The sequence below is a fragment of the Wyeomyia smithii genome, chromosome 3 (genome assembly GCF_029784165.1).
Source record: "Wyeomyia smithii strain HCP4-BCI-WySm-NY-G18 chromosome 3, ASM2978416v1, whole genome shotgun sequence".
Classification (NCBI taxonomy): domain Eukaryota; kingdom Metazoa; phylum Arthropoda; class Insecta; order Diptera; family Culicidae; genus Wyeomyia; species Wyeomyia smithii.
Window position 1 is genome coordinate 39,418,912 of NC_073696.1, and position 14,765 is coordinate 39,433,676.

Here is a 14,765-nt window from a genome sequence, read left to right on the forward strand (position 1 = left end):
ATTAGTCACACGAATTAAGTTATGACATACACAACTTACAAACAAAACAAACAAGTTCTCGTCAAAATATGGTGCATTGGTGTAAAATTGCTTTAGGTTAACTGCACTACACTATGGATATAAAATATACAAAATATTAATTGGTTTGTGACTTTTCAAAATTTAAAAAAGCGCAAACGGATGAGCTACACTTACACAGTATCTTCCAATACACATCACACACGATTAAAGCCGTCGGGAAATGTTGCGTCAAAACGGGGAGAAATAATGTTGCAAGACAGAGATAGAGAGTGCTAGAGACTGTAGTAGTCTGCATCAACATGTGAGAGATCGCAGCGTGCCGGAGTAAGCGATGCTTAAGTTGTTCGTGTCCGTTCTATAATTTATTGCGGATCTGTCACATGCGATGTAACACATTTCTAACACCTGTAATGCTTGAATCCTGTCATCCGAAGTTTAAATTCTAGTGTTGGCTATATTGAAACTGTGATTCTCTTCTATCGCATCGCTCACGGAAAATAAGCAGATAGTACGCGAGCACTTGCTTACCAACAACTATCCGAGCTCACTGATAAATCGGTTAATCAACAGATTTATCAACCAAAGCACGAATAACGTTGTTGAGGAAGTAAACTCGGAACCAAAAGTATATCGATCTTTGCACCATGTTGACGGCCTCACACCCGCACTTGCACGCAGCATTAAAAAGAACCATGAAAATATCAGTCTGAGTTTCAAATGCGTCAAAACCAACAGACTACTTTTCACGAAACTCAAAGACTCTTCTTCGCATCTTTCAAAAAGAAACGTTATATACCGTATCCCGTGTGCAGACTGCGATAGCTCATACATTGGTATGACTACACAGCAACTGAAGAACCGTCTTGCCGCGCACCGCTCTCTCATGAAACGCTACGAACAGTATAGAGATTCTAGCACTGAGAGGGAGGGAAGGAAAGATGAGTTTAAAAAGACGGCGTTGATGAAGCATGCGATAGAAGAGAATCACAGTTTCAATATAGCCAACACTAGAATTTAAACTTCGTATGACAGGATTCAAGCATTACAGGTGTTAGAAATGTGTTACATCGCATGTGACAGATCCGCAATAAATTATAGAACGGACACGAACAACTTAAGCATCGCTTACTCCGGCACGCTGCGATCTCTCACATGTTGATGCAGACTACTACAGTCTCTAGCACTCTCTATCTCTGTCTTGCAACATTATTTCTCCCCGTTTTGACGCAACATTTCCCGACGGCTTTAATCGTGTGTGATGTGTGTTGGAAGATACTGTGTAAGTGTAGCTCATCCGTTTGCGTTTTTTTAAATTTTGAAAAGTCACAATCATCAATATTTTGTATATTTTATATCCATAGTGTAGTGCAGTTAACCTAAAGCAATTTTACACCAATGCACCATATTTTGACGAGAACTTGTTTGTTTTGTTTGTAAGTTGTGTATGTAATAACTTAATTCGTGTGACTAATTTATGTAAATTGTAAACTGTTAATCGTAGTTGCCCTGAGGACGAGGAAATATATCCTTGAAACGTTGGCTTTGACATAATAAAACGTGTTTTAAAGAAACCCGTGACCGAAATTGCCATCATTGAACCCATTAACTATTTATTGGTCAAACACCGCTTAACATAAAGAAATAATAATAAAGAATAAAGAAATTCGCTATAAAATTTAGTTCGTTAGTTTTTTCTACACATCATTGCTGTAAGTTGTAATGTCATAACCTGTCGTAACGTACAGAAGGAAAATTGAAATCTCTCCACACCCACATTTTGTCACATCAAACTGTCAAAATATAAGCGTTATTAGAGGCAAATTTTCTATCTCTTTTTTTCTCACACGAATCAGGCAACATTGGCATCGAGGTATATAATGAATTAGTAAAAAAGAAATGTCGAATTTAAAGTAAAACTAACACCAATAAAATCAATCTAGAGGCAGCTCTTTCGTGTCATTGTTTCGTTCTAATCATTTTTCTTTTCCTTTGGTTTATTAAGTTGTTTTCTTAGTTTAACAGTACTTTAATTTCAATTTTCAATGCACACTGCATGTTTCGTGATAGTTAGTGGCTCGTTTTCACCATTGATAATGATGTAAAATCGAAAATAAATTGAGTAGTCGTCCGTGGGAGAGTTTGACGAAAGAATTCGGGGCACCCATCACAATTTACAAGAAGAGTCATTGAGCTGATAGCCATTGGAAGGAAAGAAACAACATGATTATTCTTCGTGCCACTGTTAAATGGCGTTAGTGTTGGTGGAACGTTTCATATTTACTGGTTATAAATGACGTTTGGGATTGGATTCTTATTGTTGGTATCGAAAACTATGAAGATGGTGATGTGTAAATAATATGAGTGATCAAACAGCAAAGATGAATAATTAGTGTTTTTTGCCCAAAGTTTCACCTTATTTTGCCATGTTTACATATTAATGTTTCCTTATTGATCAAAATTGAAACCTCTTTCATTGCCACAAGTGTTAAAGAAATAACGAAAGAGAAGGCAACATTGTTTTAAAAATAATGTGTAACTGTAAATGGGAACACGATTTAATATCCCCAGTGAATGGTAAACATGCACAGATTTGAACGTTGAAATGTTTTAATTACAGGCAGTGGCCTCTGTCTTGTGTATGTTTGTTGCAAAACACTGATTATAACACTGTGAATGAAGCAGCTATAGTACGATTAGAAACTCTGTGAGTGCAAGGAATGTTATAGCGGATGTTTGATATATAGAATAGTGCATCAGCGTGCTACAGATGGAAATAGTTTTCTATATCAGTGTTGAAAATAATAACACCCTTGGCATCATCTAGGAGTGATAATGTAGAAGAAACTAAGTTGTGATACTCCGAGCTCATCTCTATCGTAGCATTTATTACGGAGCACTACCAATAACAATGATTAAAAGTAGCAATAGTGGTTGTAGCGCCAGCAAGTGATTGTATTGATTGTTCCGGTGCAGCTCAAAAATTGAAAAAAAAACTAAGCTATGGGAGATGCTAGAGTGAAACAATCTTATTTCGGCACTCAGCCCCAACAAAAACAAACCCGAGAAACCAGTATCGAATCTACTGCAACAACATCAACTACTCAAGATCCTCAAAAGGCAAGCCATTCAGGGCTTAAGGAAAGTTTAAAAGATGAGGGCAAATGCTTTAACAAATATGAACAGCTCAAGATTCGCAAGGCCGAGTTGGAAAAGAAACTCAATGAAAAATATGCACAGTTACAGCAAGTCAAACGGGAAGAGGCTCAACTTATTGGAATGTATCCGAGTGATTTTAGTGCGGGCGTGGGTTGTCAGGATCAAAATGGAGCAGCGCCCACCCTGAGGCGAAAAATTGGTACAAGTTTCAAACTTCCAGAAAATCTGTTAAACAACAAAGAAGATGATATAAATAAGCTGCTTCTAGAAAAACAGATACAACAACAAATATCGGAAGCATCCCTTAGGTTAGCAAATGATACATCCCAATCAAAATCGGTTCGAAGAACACATAAACAGAGTTACGAATATGCCCAGCAAAAACTGTTAGCTATAAATCAAAATTTAAGCGTATTGAAAAAACGCCAACAAGCTTCAGAACAGCAAAAATTACTTCCTGCTACACGGGATGATATTGATCTGCACAAAAGCAGCAATACAAACCGATTTCGCTCAAACAGTAATAGCAGCAGCATGATGATGAATGCTTCAGAACGACGGAACTCTGTTAAATCTAATACGTCGTCAAATCACTCTACTAGCGTGAATAGCTCTGTTGGATCTGCATCAAAACAGTTACTGGTGCAAATTCCTGGACAACAATCCGCTCTGTATCACACTCAGCAGATTTCGCCGTATTCAATACACTCAGGAATGCTTTGCGTGATGCCTTCGGGTTCACAAAGTATGACTCCAGCTGCGTCTGCTGTTATGGTGTCCCAGTTGAGCATGCTTCGACATCGAGCACGTCATGATAGTTTCAGTGGTATTGTTAATTATGATTTTACCGGAGCAGCTACTGCCGAAAATTCTAAAATGTCACCTGTAGGCAATGGGCGTCACCATCATACTCACATTCATCAACACTTTCAACAACTACAATCACAATCACCTCAAAGTGGAACTAATCGCTTGAATAAAGTGATGCATCAGCAACTCCATCACTATAATTCATCTCCACCGGTGCATCATGGGAACAGTGGAAGTTCTGGGTATCTACTATCATCTCCAGGCAGTGCATCGTCTTCTACTGCACCAGATCAAGCGTTCGTGTATGATGCGAAAGTGACATCTAGATTACAACCTCCACATCCGCCACCACATGCTTCAACTTCATCGAAAAATTTACCATACAGTGCTATGAGCAATCAAGAAACAAATCAAGAAACAACAATTGGACTTGGTGGCTATTGGATGATGTTGGATACAGGCGAGAAAGTTTGGTGTGCTGTTGACAACCGCTTTGCAAGTTTGGATCGTAAGCAAAGTGGTGGTAGCATGAAGTTATCGCGTTCTAGACTGAGCCATTATTCGCATGCTGCTCCTATTAAAAGTAATTCAATGGGAAATTTCGATTTTATCAATAAGCAGCAACAACAAATGGAGGATTCTTTTCAACCAGATACAATTTCAGTAACTTCTGGATCCAGTGAACACAAGAGACGAGAAAAAGTTTGGCGGGAAACGTCGTTAGACAGTCCAGTTATAAAACATAAGGCGTTACCATCACCATCTTCAACACCGATGGTAAATACTCCCACGCTTCCCGCATACCCTTCGCCACCCCCACCGCCTCCACCACCAATTTCTCAAGCTTCTACATCGATCCAAACTCCTCTGCATATAAACGTCGAAGGTAGTTATTCTATGTGTTCATCATCACCACTGTTGCTCTCACCGCAGCAAATGCGGTATTATCAACAAAAACAACAGCAAATTCTAGAGCAGCAACGTCAGCAACGACTCAGAATAAAGCAACTCGAAGAGCAAAAACAACAAGCCTATCTCCGTGAACAGCAGCAGCAACAACAGCAGCAGCAGTATTTGCGGCAAAAACTTATCCGCTCACCCCCACAACCCCCAAAACATCAGCACAACTATTCACAACCAACCCAGCAGCAGCATTTAGATTTACTGCCCCAGACTTCACATTTCCACGATCAACAGAACCACAATATTGCTCAGCATTATCATCAGGCGCATACTATGCAAAACAGTCTTTCTCCTCGCCATCCAGATTTACTAACCTCGCCAACACTATCGGTGTCATCATCGAATACTTTGACGTCTCCCACACAGCAACGACAACAATGCTCTGTATCCCCCACACCATCAACTCTAACGAATACTTCTTCGGGTGTAACGTATGGTATACCCACCGGATCAGCAATTACCATCCACTCATCGCCGGACATCCAAACTGAATCACCGAAAAATGTGACTGTGGTCCAGCAAGGAAAAATTCAACCTTACAAGGAGGTCACCAAACCATTCGAAATGTCTGATTTTTACAAATACTCAACAAAGTATCGACAAAAACAACAACAATTTCAACAGCATCAGGATCAAATTAGTCCTAATGGAAACAGTTGCTCAGCAAGTGGTGTTGGCAGTGAAATGATTCAAAAAACGATTTACCAACCACCGAATCCATCGATATGTCACCCAATTAACTACAACTGAGTCTTTGTATTTATGTAAATTTATATATAAATCATGTTAGATGCAATGTTCGAGGGTTAGATTAATTGTGCCTGATTCCTTAGTTTGACAGTAAAACTAGCATATAACGCGAAGCTAAATAAGGATTCATTAGAAACGCAGTGATTAAAACTCAAATGTTTATATATAACGATTGTTATTCACATTTTCCATTTGCTTCGACGCTCAACATTTACTAATCGACAAAAAACAAGTAAAATCTTTTTGAGTATCATTCCGGCCAAACTGTATATTAAATTCGAAACTGTACAACAGCTCAATAATCAGTAATAGCAATGCCTTATCAAAACAATTCTGAGTAATGGAATTGTTATTTTTCTAGGGAAAGAGACGTACAATGGTCTAATTGTTGTGCGCAAAAAGCTTCAAGGAAAACAATACGAATGGTAAAACACTTGTTTTACATAGGTTGTTGGTGGTACTTTACAGTATTAAATTCCAGAATATGCTTCAGTTGCATTTCAATATTTTGGTGGGGATTGTTTCATTGACTCCAACAAAATAGACCTCTTTCGTCTCTCGTTTTGTTACGTTTTCGTAGCTAGCCAATATTCATGGCTGTTTTTTTTCAAGTTGTGTAAATCGAAATACAAGTACATAATTATCATCAGATAGATCGTTTTAAACCAGTGTACAGAAGAAATAGCCAAAACAAAAATAGCAATAGATAAAATCTTGTAACTATAGGCGGTGATCAACTTTTAATCATCATGACAATAATGCTTTATTCTAGCAAGTAAATCAAATAAATTGAAGTAAACATCAAAGGATTGATATACCTGCATAGAAATACAATAATTTACGATTACTTTTTTGAAATAGCATCCCGATTATCCTCGATGTACGATCCAATCGATATTTTAGTTAAATTATAGCTTGTTTAACTTTTATACATATATCTAAAAAAAGAAGCCGTTATTTAGGCTAATAGCACAGAATAACAGACACAGCACTTTGACTAAATTTTCACTTAAATCACGTTCTGATGACTTAGCTTACGTAGCTCACACTAGCACCATCTACTGCCGTGTTCGCGATGCGTCTTGTATTACAAGAGTAGCGCTCGTTCACGTGCGTCTGTTGAATTGTGAACTACAAAAATATGTGAGATTACATGACAGCGCTTCATGTAGTGTTGTCGCGCGACGACTTTTATTTGACTGGAAATTTAAAGTTATCGTTTTTTGTTGTTAGGTTCAAGTGTTACGTCTGTTAGTCTGAGCTAACAGTTTGTAGAGTAAAGTCTGTTGAGAAAACGGTTAAGTCTGTTCAGAGACACACAATCGAAGCTTTGCTGTAAAAAATATCGTGATATTTCAAAAGAATACAGTTTTCGTTTATGTGAATAGACTCAAATGAATGCGAGAAGACTTACTTGAACACGCTTTGAAAAAGTTAGGTTACTCATGCAACAACTGTGTAGGATAGCTCTTTAGTGGAAAGTTCCATGAAGAAAAGACTGTAAATGTGGAAATTGGATCATACGCGGATAAGCTTCACAAATTTAGTAACAAGAAAAACCCATAACTATCTGCGTGATTACATCAAAATTACATACTAGTATGGGATACTTGAGTCATAGTAATGAGAATTCTTCGCTTAACATATTTGAGCACCCGTATGTGGTGTCTGATTGATCATTATCAATTGAAGTTAGTAGGGACGCATCTTTTTCATGATTCCAAAAAAAAACAAGAATTCTAATCTACAAAAATATATGATCATTTCTGAAAAAAGTCTCTTCAAACTGTGAGATTCAACATGCAAACAAGAGCTCCTCTTCATGCATTACTATAAACTTAGAGGCTCATATGTGACATAAGTGGGTCCTGATGCTTCTATAATGTTTGAGGTACTAGGAACAAAAGTATATCAAGAAAAAAGCAGCACAAACATGAGGATTCTACTATAACAAAAGTACCTTGAAACATTGTAAATTATAGTTGAGAGGTTACTATATACTGCCAAGAACCTATTGCACAGTTTGTTTTGTTTGTAATGTAAACAAAAAAATTGGTATGCTGAGGAAGGATATCGTTATATATACAAATCTTGTAACATAGATCTTATATTTAAAACTTAAATTAGTTATCAGAGTGTAATATACAATATGATTATCAATACATATTAAAGATTGATTTATTGTGTTTTTTTGCTTATCTGATAAATTGTTACTTGGTACGAATAATCACTGTAAATGCATTGAGCCTTATTTTGTATTGGTTAATTTGTTGTAAGAAATCATCAATTTAGGTAATGGATAATGCTAATAGAACTCTATTTCCCGTTACTATTATGAACTAAAAGAATGCCACATTTAAAGGGTTGTCTGACTTTTCGTAGAAAAAAATATTCATTCAACACTTAACCCCAAAATCTAATGCGATCTCGATCAACTATATTAGTTGAGGGAATTCGTTATCGATATTGTTTTCGGCACATTTTGCATGTTTTAGGATAAGTACAACGATACACTGTGCCCCAGTGCTGAGACGAGAAAATTTCCAGCTTGAAAAGATCCTCGACCTGATCGGGAATCGAACCCGATATCACAACCGCGTGAAAGAGCTAGCCGACCGACATCGCTAACCACAGAACCACGGGGACCACTCCAGAATGTACTAATAAAGTACTTAAATAAAGTAAAAGTGTTGATCTTTAATCTTTGTTGTACGGAGGTACACCAAGATAACGCTGATAATGAAAAAAAAACATCGTCTTCGTTCTATGTTCCTGAGTATGCACTATCAAATGATTTCAAAGTTCGTACCCTTGCGGCGAAACCATAGAGATCATTTGTTTTGGTTTTTCAAATGTCAAGGAACGATTATGTCAAAACAGAACAATTATTCAGCTTATTTTCGAATCTTAAAAATGTTTCTGCATTTTCTGAGTTGCAAAAAAGTTCTATCCAGTTCCATCTATCCAGTAAGATCGACAGCCTTAAAATCTCCTTTGACGAGATTCGCAAAAACGGCTTATATCGTTTCCAGAGCGAGTTGAAAATAATTTCGCTGGCTCAGAGAAATTTCGTTTTCACCCAGAGACCCGGAAATCATCTCCCACACCCGGTAAATATTCGCGTTCACCCGGAGACCCAAAGATCGCCTCCCAAACCCGGAGAGGTGGCAACCCTACTCTCTTGAGCGCGTTATGTGGTATACGAATGTTCCATGAATTTTAATAGATGGAGTGTGCTGTTTGATTTGACGAGCGCATAACAACACAAATGTTGCTAGATATTTTTTTTTTTTGGAGACTTCGAATTGAGGTAAGCAGAGTTGACAAAAGGGTGAGTAATTTATTACGAACTCTGCATGATAACGTCCGCCATTAAGTTTCGTTAAAAGCCGTATTGTAATTGTGAAAGTCAGCTTTATCATGTTCATTTATAAAAGCATGATTTATCGAGTTTTTATCTTTTATTCAATTGGCTTGTTGTTATAAATAGACGAAGGTAAAGTACATATATGAGCTCATTTTTTAGGCATTACTTACCTTACCAGTCAGCTCCAGGCCGAAGTGTCCCTTGCCGTTCGAAGCAGTCGTCTCCATTCAACTCGGTCCATGGCTGCAGCTCGCCAGCCATGTCGTCTGCGGAGGCCCCGCAGATCGTCTTCCACTAGATCGAGCCACCTTGCTCGCTGCGCGCCCCGTCGCCTTGTTCCAGTCGGGTCGTTATCAAGAACCATTTTCACCGGGTTATCGTCCGACATCCTAACGACATGCCCAGCCCACCGTAGTCTCCCGATTTTCGCCGTTTGAACGATGAGTGGTTCTCCCAGCAGCTGATGCAACTCGTGGGTCATCCGCCTCCGCCATGATCCATCTTCCATCTGCACTCCACCACAGATGGTACGCAACACCTTTCTTTCGAAAACCCCAAGGGCGCGTTGGTCCTCCACGAGCATAGTCCAGGTTTCGTGGCCGTAGAGGACTACCGGTCTGAGCAGTGTTTTGTAGATGGTTAACTTCGTGCGGCGGCGGATTTTATCCGAGCGGAGCGTCCTCCGGAGTTTAAAGTATGCACGATTTCCTGCCATAAGGCGTCGACGAATTTCTCTGCTGGTGTCGTTGTCAGCAGTCACCAGTGAGCCCAGGTACACGAGCTCGTCTACCACTTCGATTTCATCACCGCTAATATGAATTCGTGGCGGGAGGTTAACACTGTCTTCTCTGAAACCTCTTCCTCTCATGTACTTGGTCATTTTTCAAGGCATGGCAACGATGAAAACGGAGCTTCCAGAAAAAAGTCGAGTTCCTAAGCGTATACAATTTAGCAGTTGCGATAAATTTTCATATCATATTTTTCACAAAATGTACGGTGAACGTGTTGGCAATTGGTCGGCGTGTAATCAAATCGAACCAAGGGGCAAGACACTATTAATATATTGCGAAATATTTCCAATATTTGATATTACAATGTTTTTATCGTTGCATTTTCAGGTACCCGTCTACCTTTATCACAACTCCTTGACAGCACATTACTGTTGGAGTCTGTCGGAGTGATATGAATGTGACAGATAAATGATAAACTTCGTGATAAGGGCGAATCATACAAACTGTAATTTTACGGTTGAATTTATGTAACAAAAACAAACTTTTGTTTGAGATACACTATTGAAAAATTGGTAATTAATATCGATTGTCTAAATCATACCGCGCAGCCAATCACTACCTCTCTTCCCAAGCACAGTCGACACTAACGGATACAATCGATCTGACTTTGTTGTTATTGTTGTTGTCACTTTCTGTTTCCGATGTTTATGCTGCTGCTAGCGGAAAAAAAACCTTGCAAATATGCATTTTTTTGTTGGTGTTAATATTACGACAGCGGCCGGCGCCCCATAATTCTGATTCCAAAACCGCACCAGTGACATGCGGACGCTAGGTGATAGCAGCTGAAAGGAGGAAATACAAAATAGTACCGGTCATCTCGTGCCGGTTTCACCCGTTATGCTGGTGGCTTTAGTAGTAAATGGCTACTGCAAAATACTAAAATGGCTGGAATTCTGGACGGACTAACCAGGAAACTATAATCGGCAACTGGCACCTTTTGGTGCCTCGAAATTTTGGTACAGAAGCGGCTAATTGAATTTTCTGTTTTACCAAATGCTGCTGCTAGCGGAAAAAACCTTGCATAAATGCATGTTTGTGTTGGTGTTAATATTACGACAGCGGCCGGCGCAGCTTTCAAGAAACATTTGTCTCTACCATTCCATCATCTATGTAGCCCCGCCTTCTTTCTAATTATCTGACGAAGCCTTGGTATAAAACGTATCGTTCGAACATTTCACCCCATCAGTTTCACTACTAAACCGTACCGGATACATACGGACGCTCGGTGTTAGCAGCTAAAAGGAGGAAAAACAAAATAGTAACGGTCATCTCGTGCCGGTTTGACCCGTGATGCTGGTGGCTACTGCAAAATACTAAAATGGCTGGAATTCTGGACGGAAACCAGTAAACAAGAAATCGGCAACTGGCACCTTTTGGTGCCTCGCAGTTTTATAATAGAAGCGGTTAGTTGAATTTTATGTTTTACAATTGCTGCTGTTAGCGGAAAAAAACCTTGCTAAAATGCATGTTTATGTTGATGTTAATTTCACGACAGCGCTAGGTGTTAGCAGCTGAAAGGAGGAAAGACAAAATAGTACCGGTCATCTCGTGCCGGTTTCACCCGTTATGCTGGTGGCTTTAGTAGTAAATGGCTACTGCAAAACACTTAAATGGCTGGAATTCTGGACGGACTAACCAGGAAACTATAATCTGCAACTGGCACCTTTTGGTGCCTTGAAATTTTGTTACAGAAGCGGCTAATTGAATTTTCTGTTTTACCAAATGCTGCTGCAAGCGGAAAAAACCTTGCATAAATGCATGTTTGTGTTGGTGTTAATATTACGACAGCGGCCGGCGCAGCTTTCAAGAAAAATTTTTCCTTACCATTCCATCACCTATGTAGCCCCACCTTCTTTTTATTTATCTGACGAAGCCTTGGTATAAAACGTACCGTTCGAACATTTCACCCCATCAGTTTCATTACTAAACCGTACCGGCTACATACGGACGCTATCTTGAAAGAATTCTGGACGGACTGACCAAAAACATGGATATATTCGGCACCTGGCCCCTTTTGGTGCCTCGAAATTTTGTTACAGAAGCGGCTAATTGAATTTTCTGTTTTATTACAAAATGCTGCTGCTAGCGGATAAAACCTTGCAAATATGCATCTTTTTGTTGGTGTTAATTTTACGACAGCGGCCGGCGCCCCATCATTTTGATTCCAAAACTGCACCAGCGACATGCGGACGCTAGGTGATAGCAGCTGAAAGGAGGAAAGACAAGAGTACCGGTCATCTCGTGCCGGTTTTACTCGTTGTGCTGATGGCTGTTAGTAATAAATGGCACTGCAAAATACTAAAATGGCTGGAATTCTGGACGGACTAACCAAAAACAAAAATATATTCGGCACCTGGCCCCTTTTGGTGCCTCGAAATTTTGTTACAGAAGCGGCTAATTGAATTTTCTGTTTTACCAAATGCTGCTGATAGCGGAAAAAATCATGCAAAAATGCATGTTTGTGTTGGTGTTAATATTACGACAGCGGCCGGCGCAGCTTTCAAGAAAAATTTTTCCTTACCATTCCATCACCTATGTAGCCCCACCTTCTTTTTATTTATCTGACGAAGCCTTGGTATAAAACGTACCGTTCGAACATTTCACCCCATCATTTTGATTCCAAAACCGCACCAGTGACATACGGACGATACGGATTTTTGTTATAAAGGTTTACAGCTATAGTAATTTGCTAGCAGTTTCGTCTAGTGCTGCTGAGTCGAAGCTAATCATGCATGAAGTTCATTTACTGTCAAATTATTTTCCATCTGTGAATTTCCACTTAAATCGTTCTGGTCTCAAATACCAAATATGTTCGTAATTACTGTCTACTGAAATAGGAAGAATACATCGAATTTGTTAATTCTAATGTTTTTCTTGTTATTTTAAACTACGAACAAATGCTTTTCTAATTTGAATACCTGGGAAGCGGGGATGCCAATATAAATAAGGTTTCATCCATATATGTCATTTATATTATTTATTAATTATTGTTCAAAGCGCTCTAATGTCAGCAAATAAGAAAGCACTGTTAGATGAAAAATATAGAGTCCTACGTCATGCGGTATGTATGAAATGACAGCGAGATCCATTCTTCTAGTATTCAGCATTCAGAAATGCACTGTTAGATAAAATTGCAACAAATACTGGAGTTGCAATTCCCTCTACTATTTGTTTTAATGGAATAAAAGAATACGGTAGTCAACGTCATGCGGCCGTGTCTTGGATACCACCCTCCTACTTTTTCACTTTGGAGGGTTGGAGACGATGCATCACTATGCAACAGCTAATAACTTTTTCGTGTTTGTTGATATATCCTCACTAAAGGCAATTGAATACCACAAATTCAGGTGTTTTAAGTTGGAAATTGTTTCTTAAATCATGAATATCGATAGCAAGGTATGTAGCAATGCCAAATTTATAATTTAAATGCATCCAAATGATATATTAAGAGATGGGATAATTTTTATGCCATAGTTGTTCATAAACTAGACTACTCGCTGGCAATTTTTTTCCAATATGGCCGATTCTGCTTTTGACATATCGTTACACCATGTTTTTATACATCATTCTACTATCTACCTTCAAACTTCAAACAAATAATCTATCTCTTTTATAACTATTAAAAGGTACGATGTTTGTTAAGGGCGAAATCTACTTTATATCAAAACGAAATAGAATGAGGAATACGCCTTTTTTATTGACATCCCTATACCGAATAACAGTGAATGACAATGAACTCATGTCATGGGCTCAACCTCATTTGTGCCCGCTGTCAGTTGTCAGATAAAGGTGTATGAGAAGTGGCGGTGATATGCTATCTCGTTTACACATACAAATGAGCACAAATGAGTTTGAGCCCAGGACATGAGTTCATTGTCATTCAGTGTTACTCGGTATAGGGATGTCAATAGCTCGGTTCTTTCACATGACCTTTTCAAGGCAAACGATCAGTTTGTGTGATTTTGCTTTGAATATTTCAATCTGTATGTACAACTTACAGTACACAAATACTAGAAACAAGTTTATCAAAAATAACAAATTACAGTTAGCGATTGAAGAATATTTTACTAATCCACATTGATCCTTTTTCCAGTATTTTAGACACCCCAAAGGCAGACGCTAGCGTCAAAGATTTGTCTTTTATTACACTGGTTAAACATAGAGACTGTGTTATAAAGAGATACGCAAAGAGAAAAGCAGTAAATATGGCAACCCTTTGCTAATATTTTATTTTAAACAATTCTGGCAACCACATTTATTTTCGCATGACTTTTCATACGCACTAGAAAGTGTAATGAAATTTCGAAACTTTGTAAGGATATATTACTGAGTTTCAGTGCTTGTTCATATAATTATAATAATTTCCAATGCATCACTCATAACATGAGCATGACGAACACATTTTTCGTTGGAACCATAATTGCACGTGATTCACAGAATTTAAACTGATCGCAACACACATTCTGTACGAAAAGTAACACGCATGAGTTTGTTTACTTTGCACACTTGGAGCCTCGATTTGACGGTTCACTTGGAGTTTTCGACCTCACTCTTTGTGTATCTGTTCATAACACCGTCTGTAGTTAAACAGAAAGGTTAGGTTATACCTATCTTTTGGTATCTTCCTTTTCGTTTGTTACTTATTAGTACGTTGCATTAAATAAAAAAATAAAAACAAAATGACGGTGGCACCATTTCAATACAAAAGTGATAAGAAATTCATTCGTTTTTTGGGCCTGTCATCCCACGGTAGTATACTTCTAAACGATATTCAAAGGTCAAATTTTTTCATAAAAGTCAATTGCCATCCCTAATACTCATACATAAACGCGAAAGGTAATTTTGGAAAACTCCAGGCATTTCTGGTTTACCGTGTACAACATGACACAAACACTGTTAGAACTTTA

At 38.4% G+C, this 14,765-nt stretch overlaps 1 protein-coding gene across 1 annotated transcript; it reads left to right on the forward strand.

The window, feature by feature from the left end:
- The first annotated feature begins 1,959 nt into the window (after window positions 1–1,959).
- On the forward strand, window positions 1,960–8,014 carry LOC129730649 (putative uncharacterized protein DDB_G0271606). The gene has a single exon (XM_055690156.1). The coding sequence runs from the start codon at window positions 3,022–3,024 to the stop codon at window positions 5,698–5,700; it is 2,679 nt and encodes an 892-aa protein (XP_055546131.1). The 5' UTR covers window positions 1,960–3,021; the 3' UTR covers window positions 5,701–8,014.
- Window positions 8,015–14,765: the final 6,751 nt, after the last annotated feature.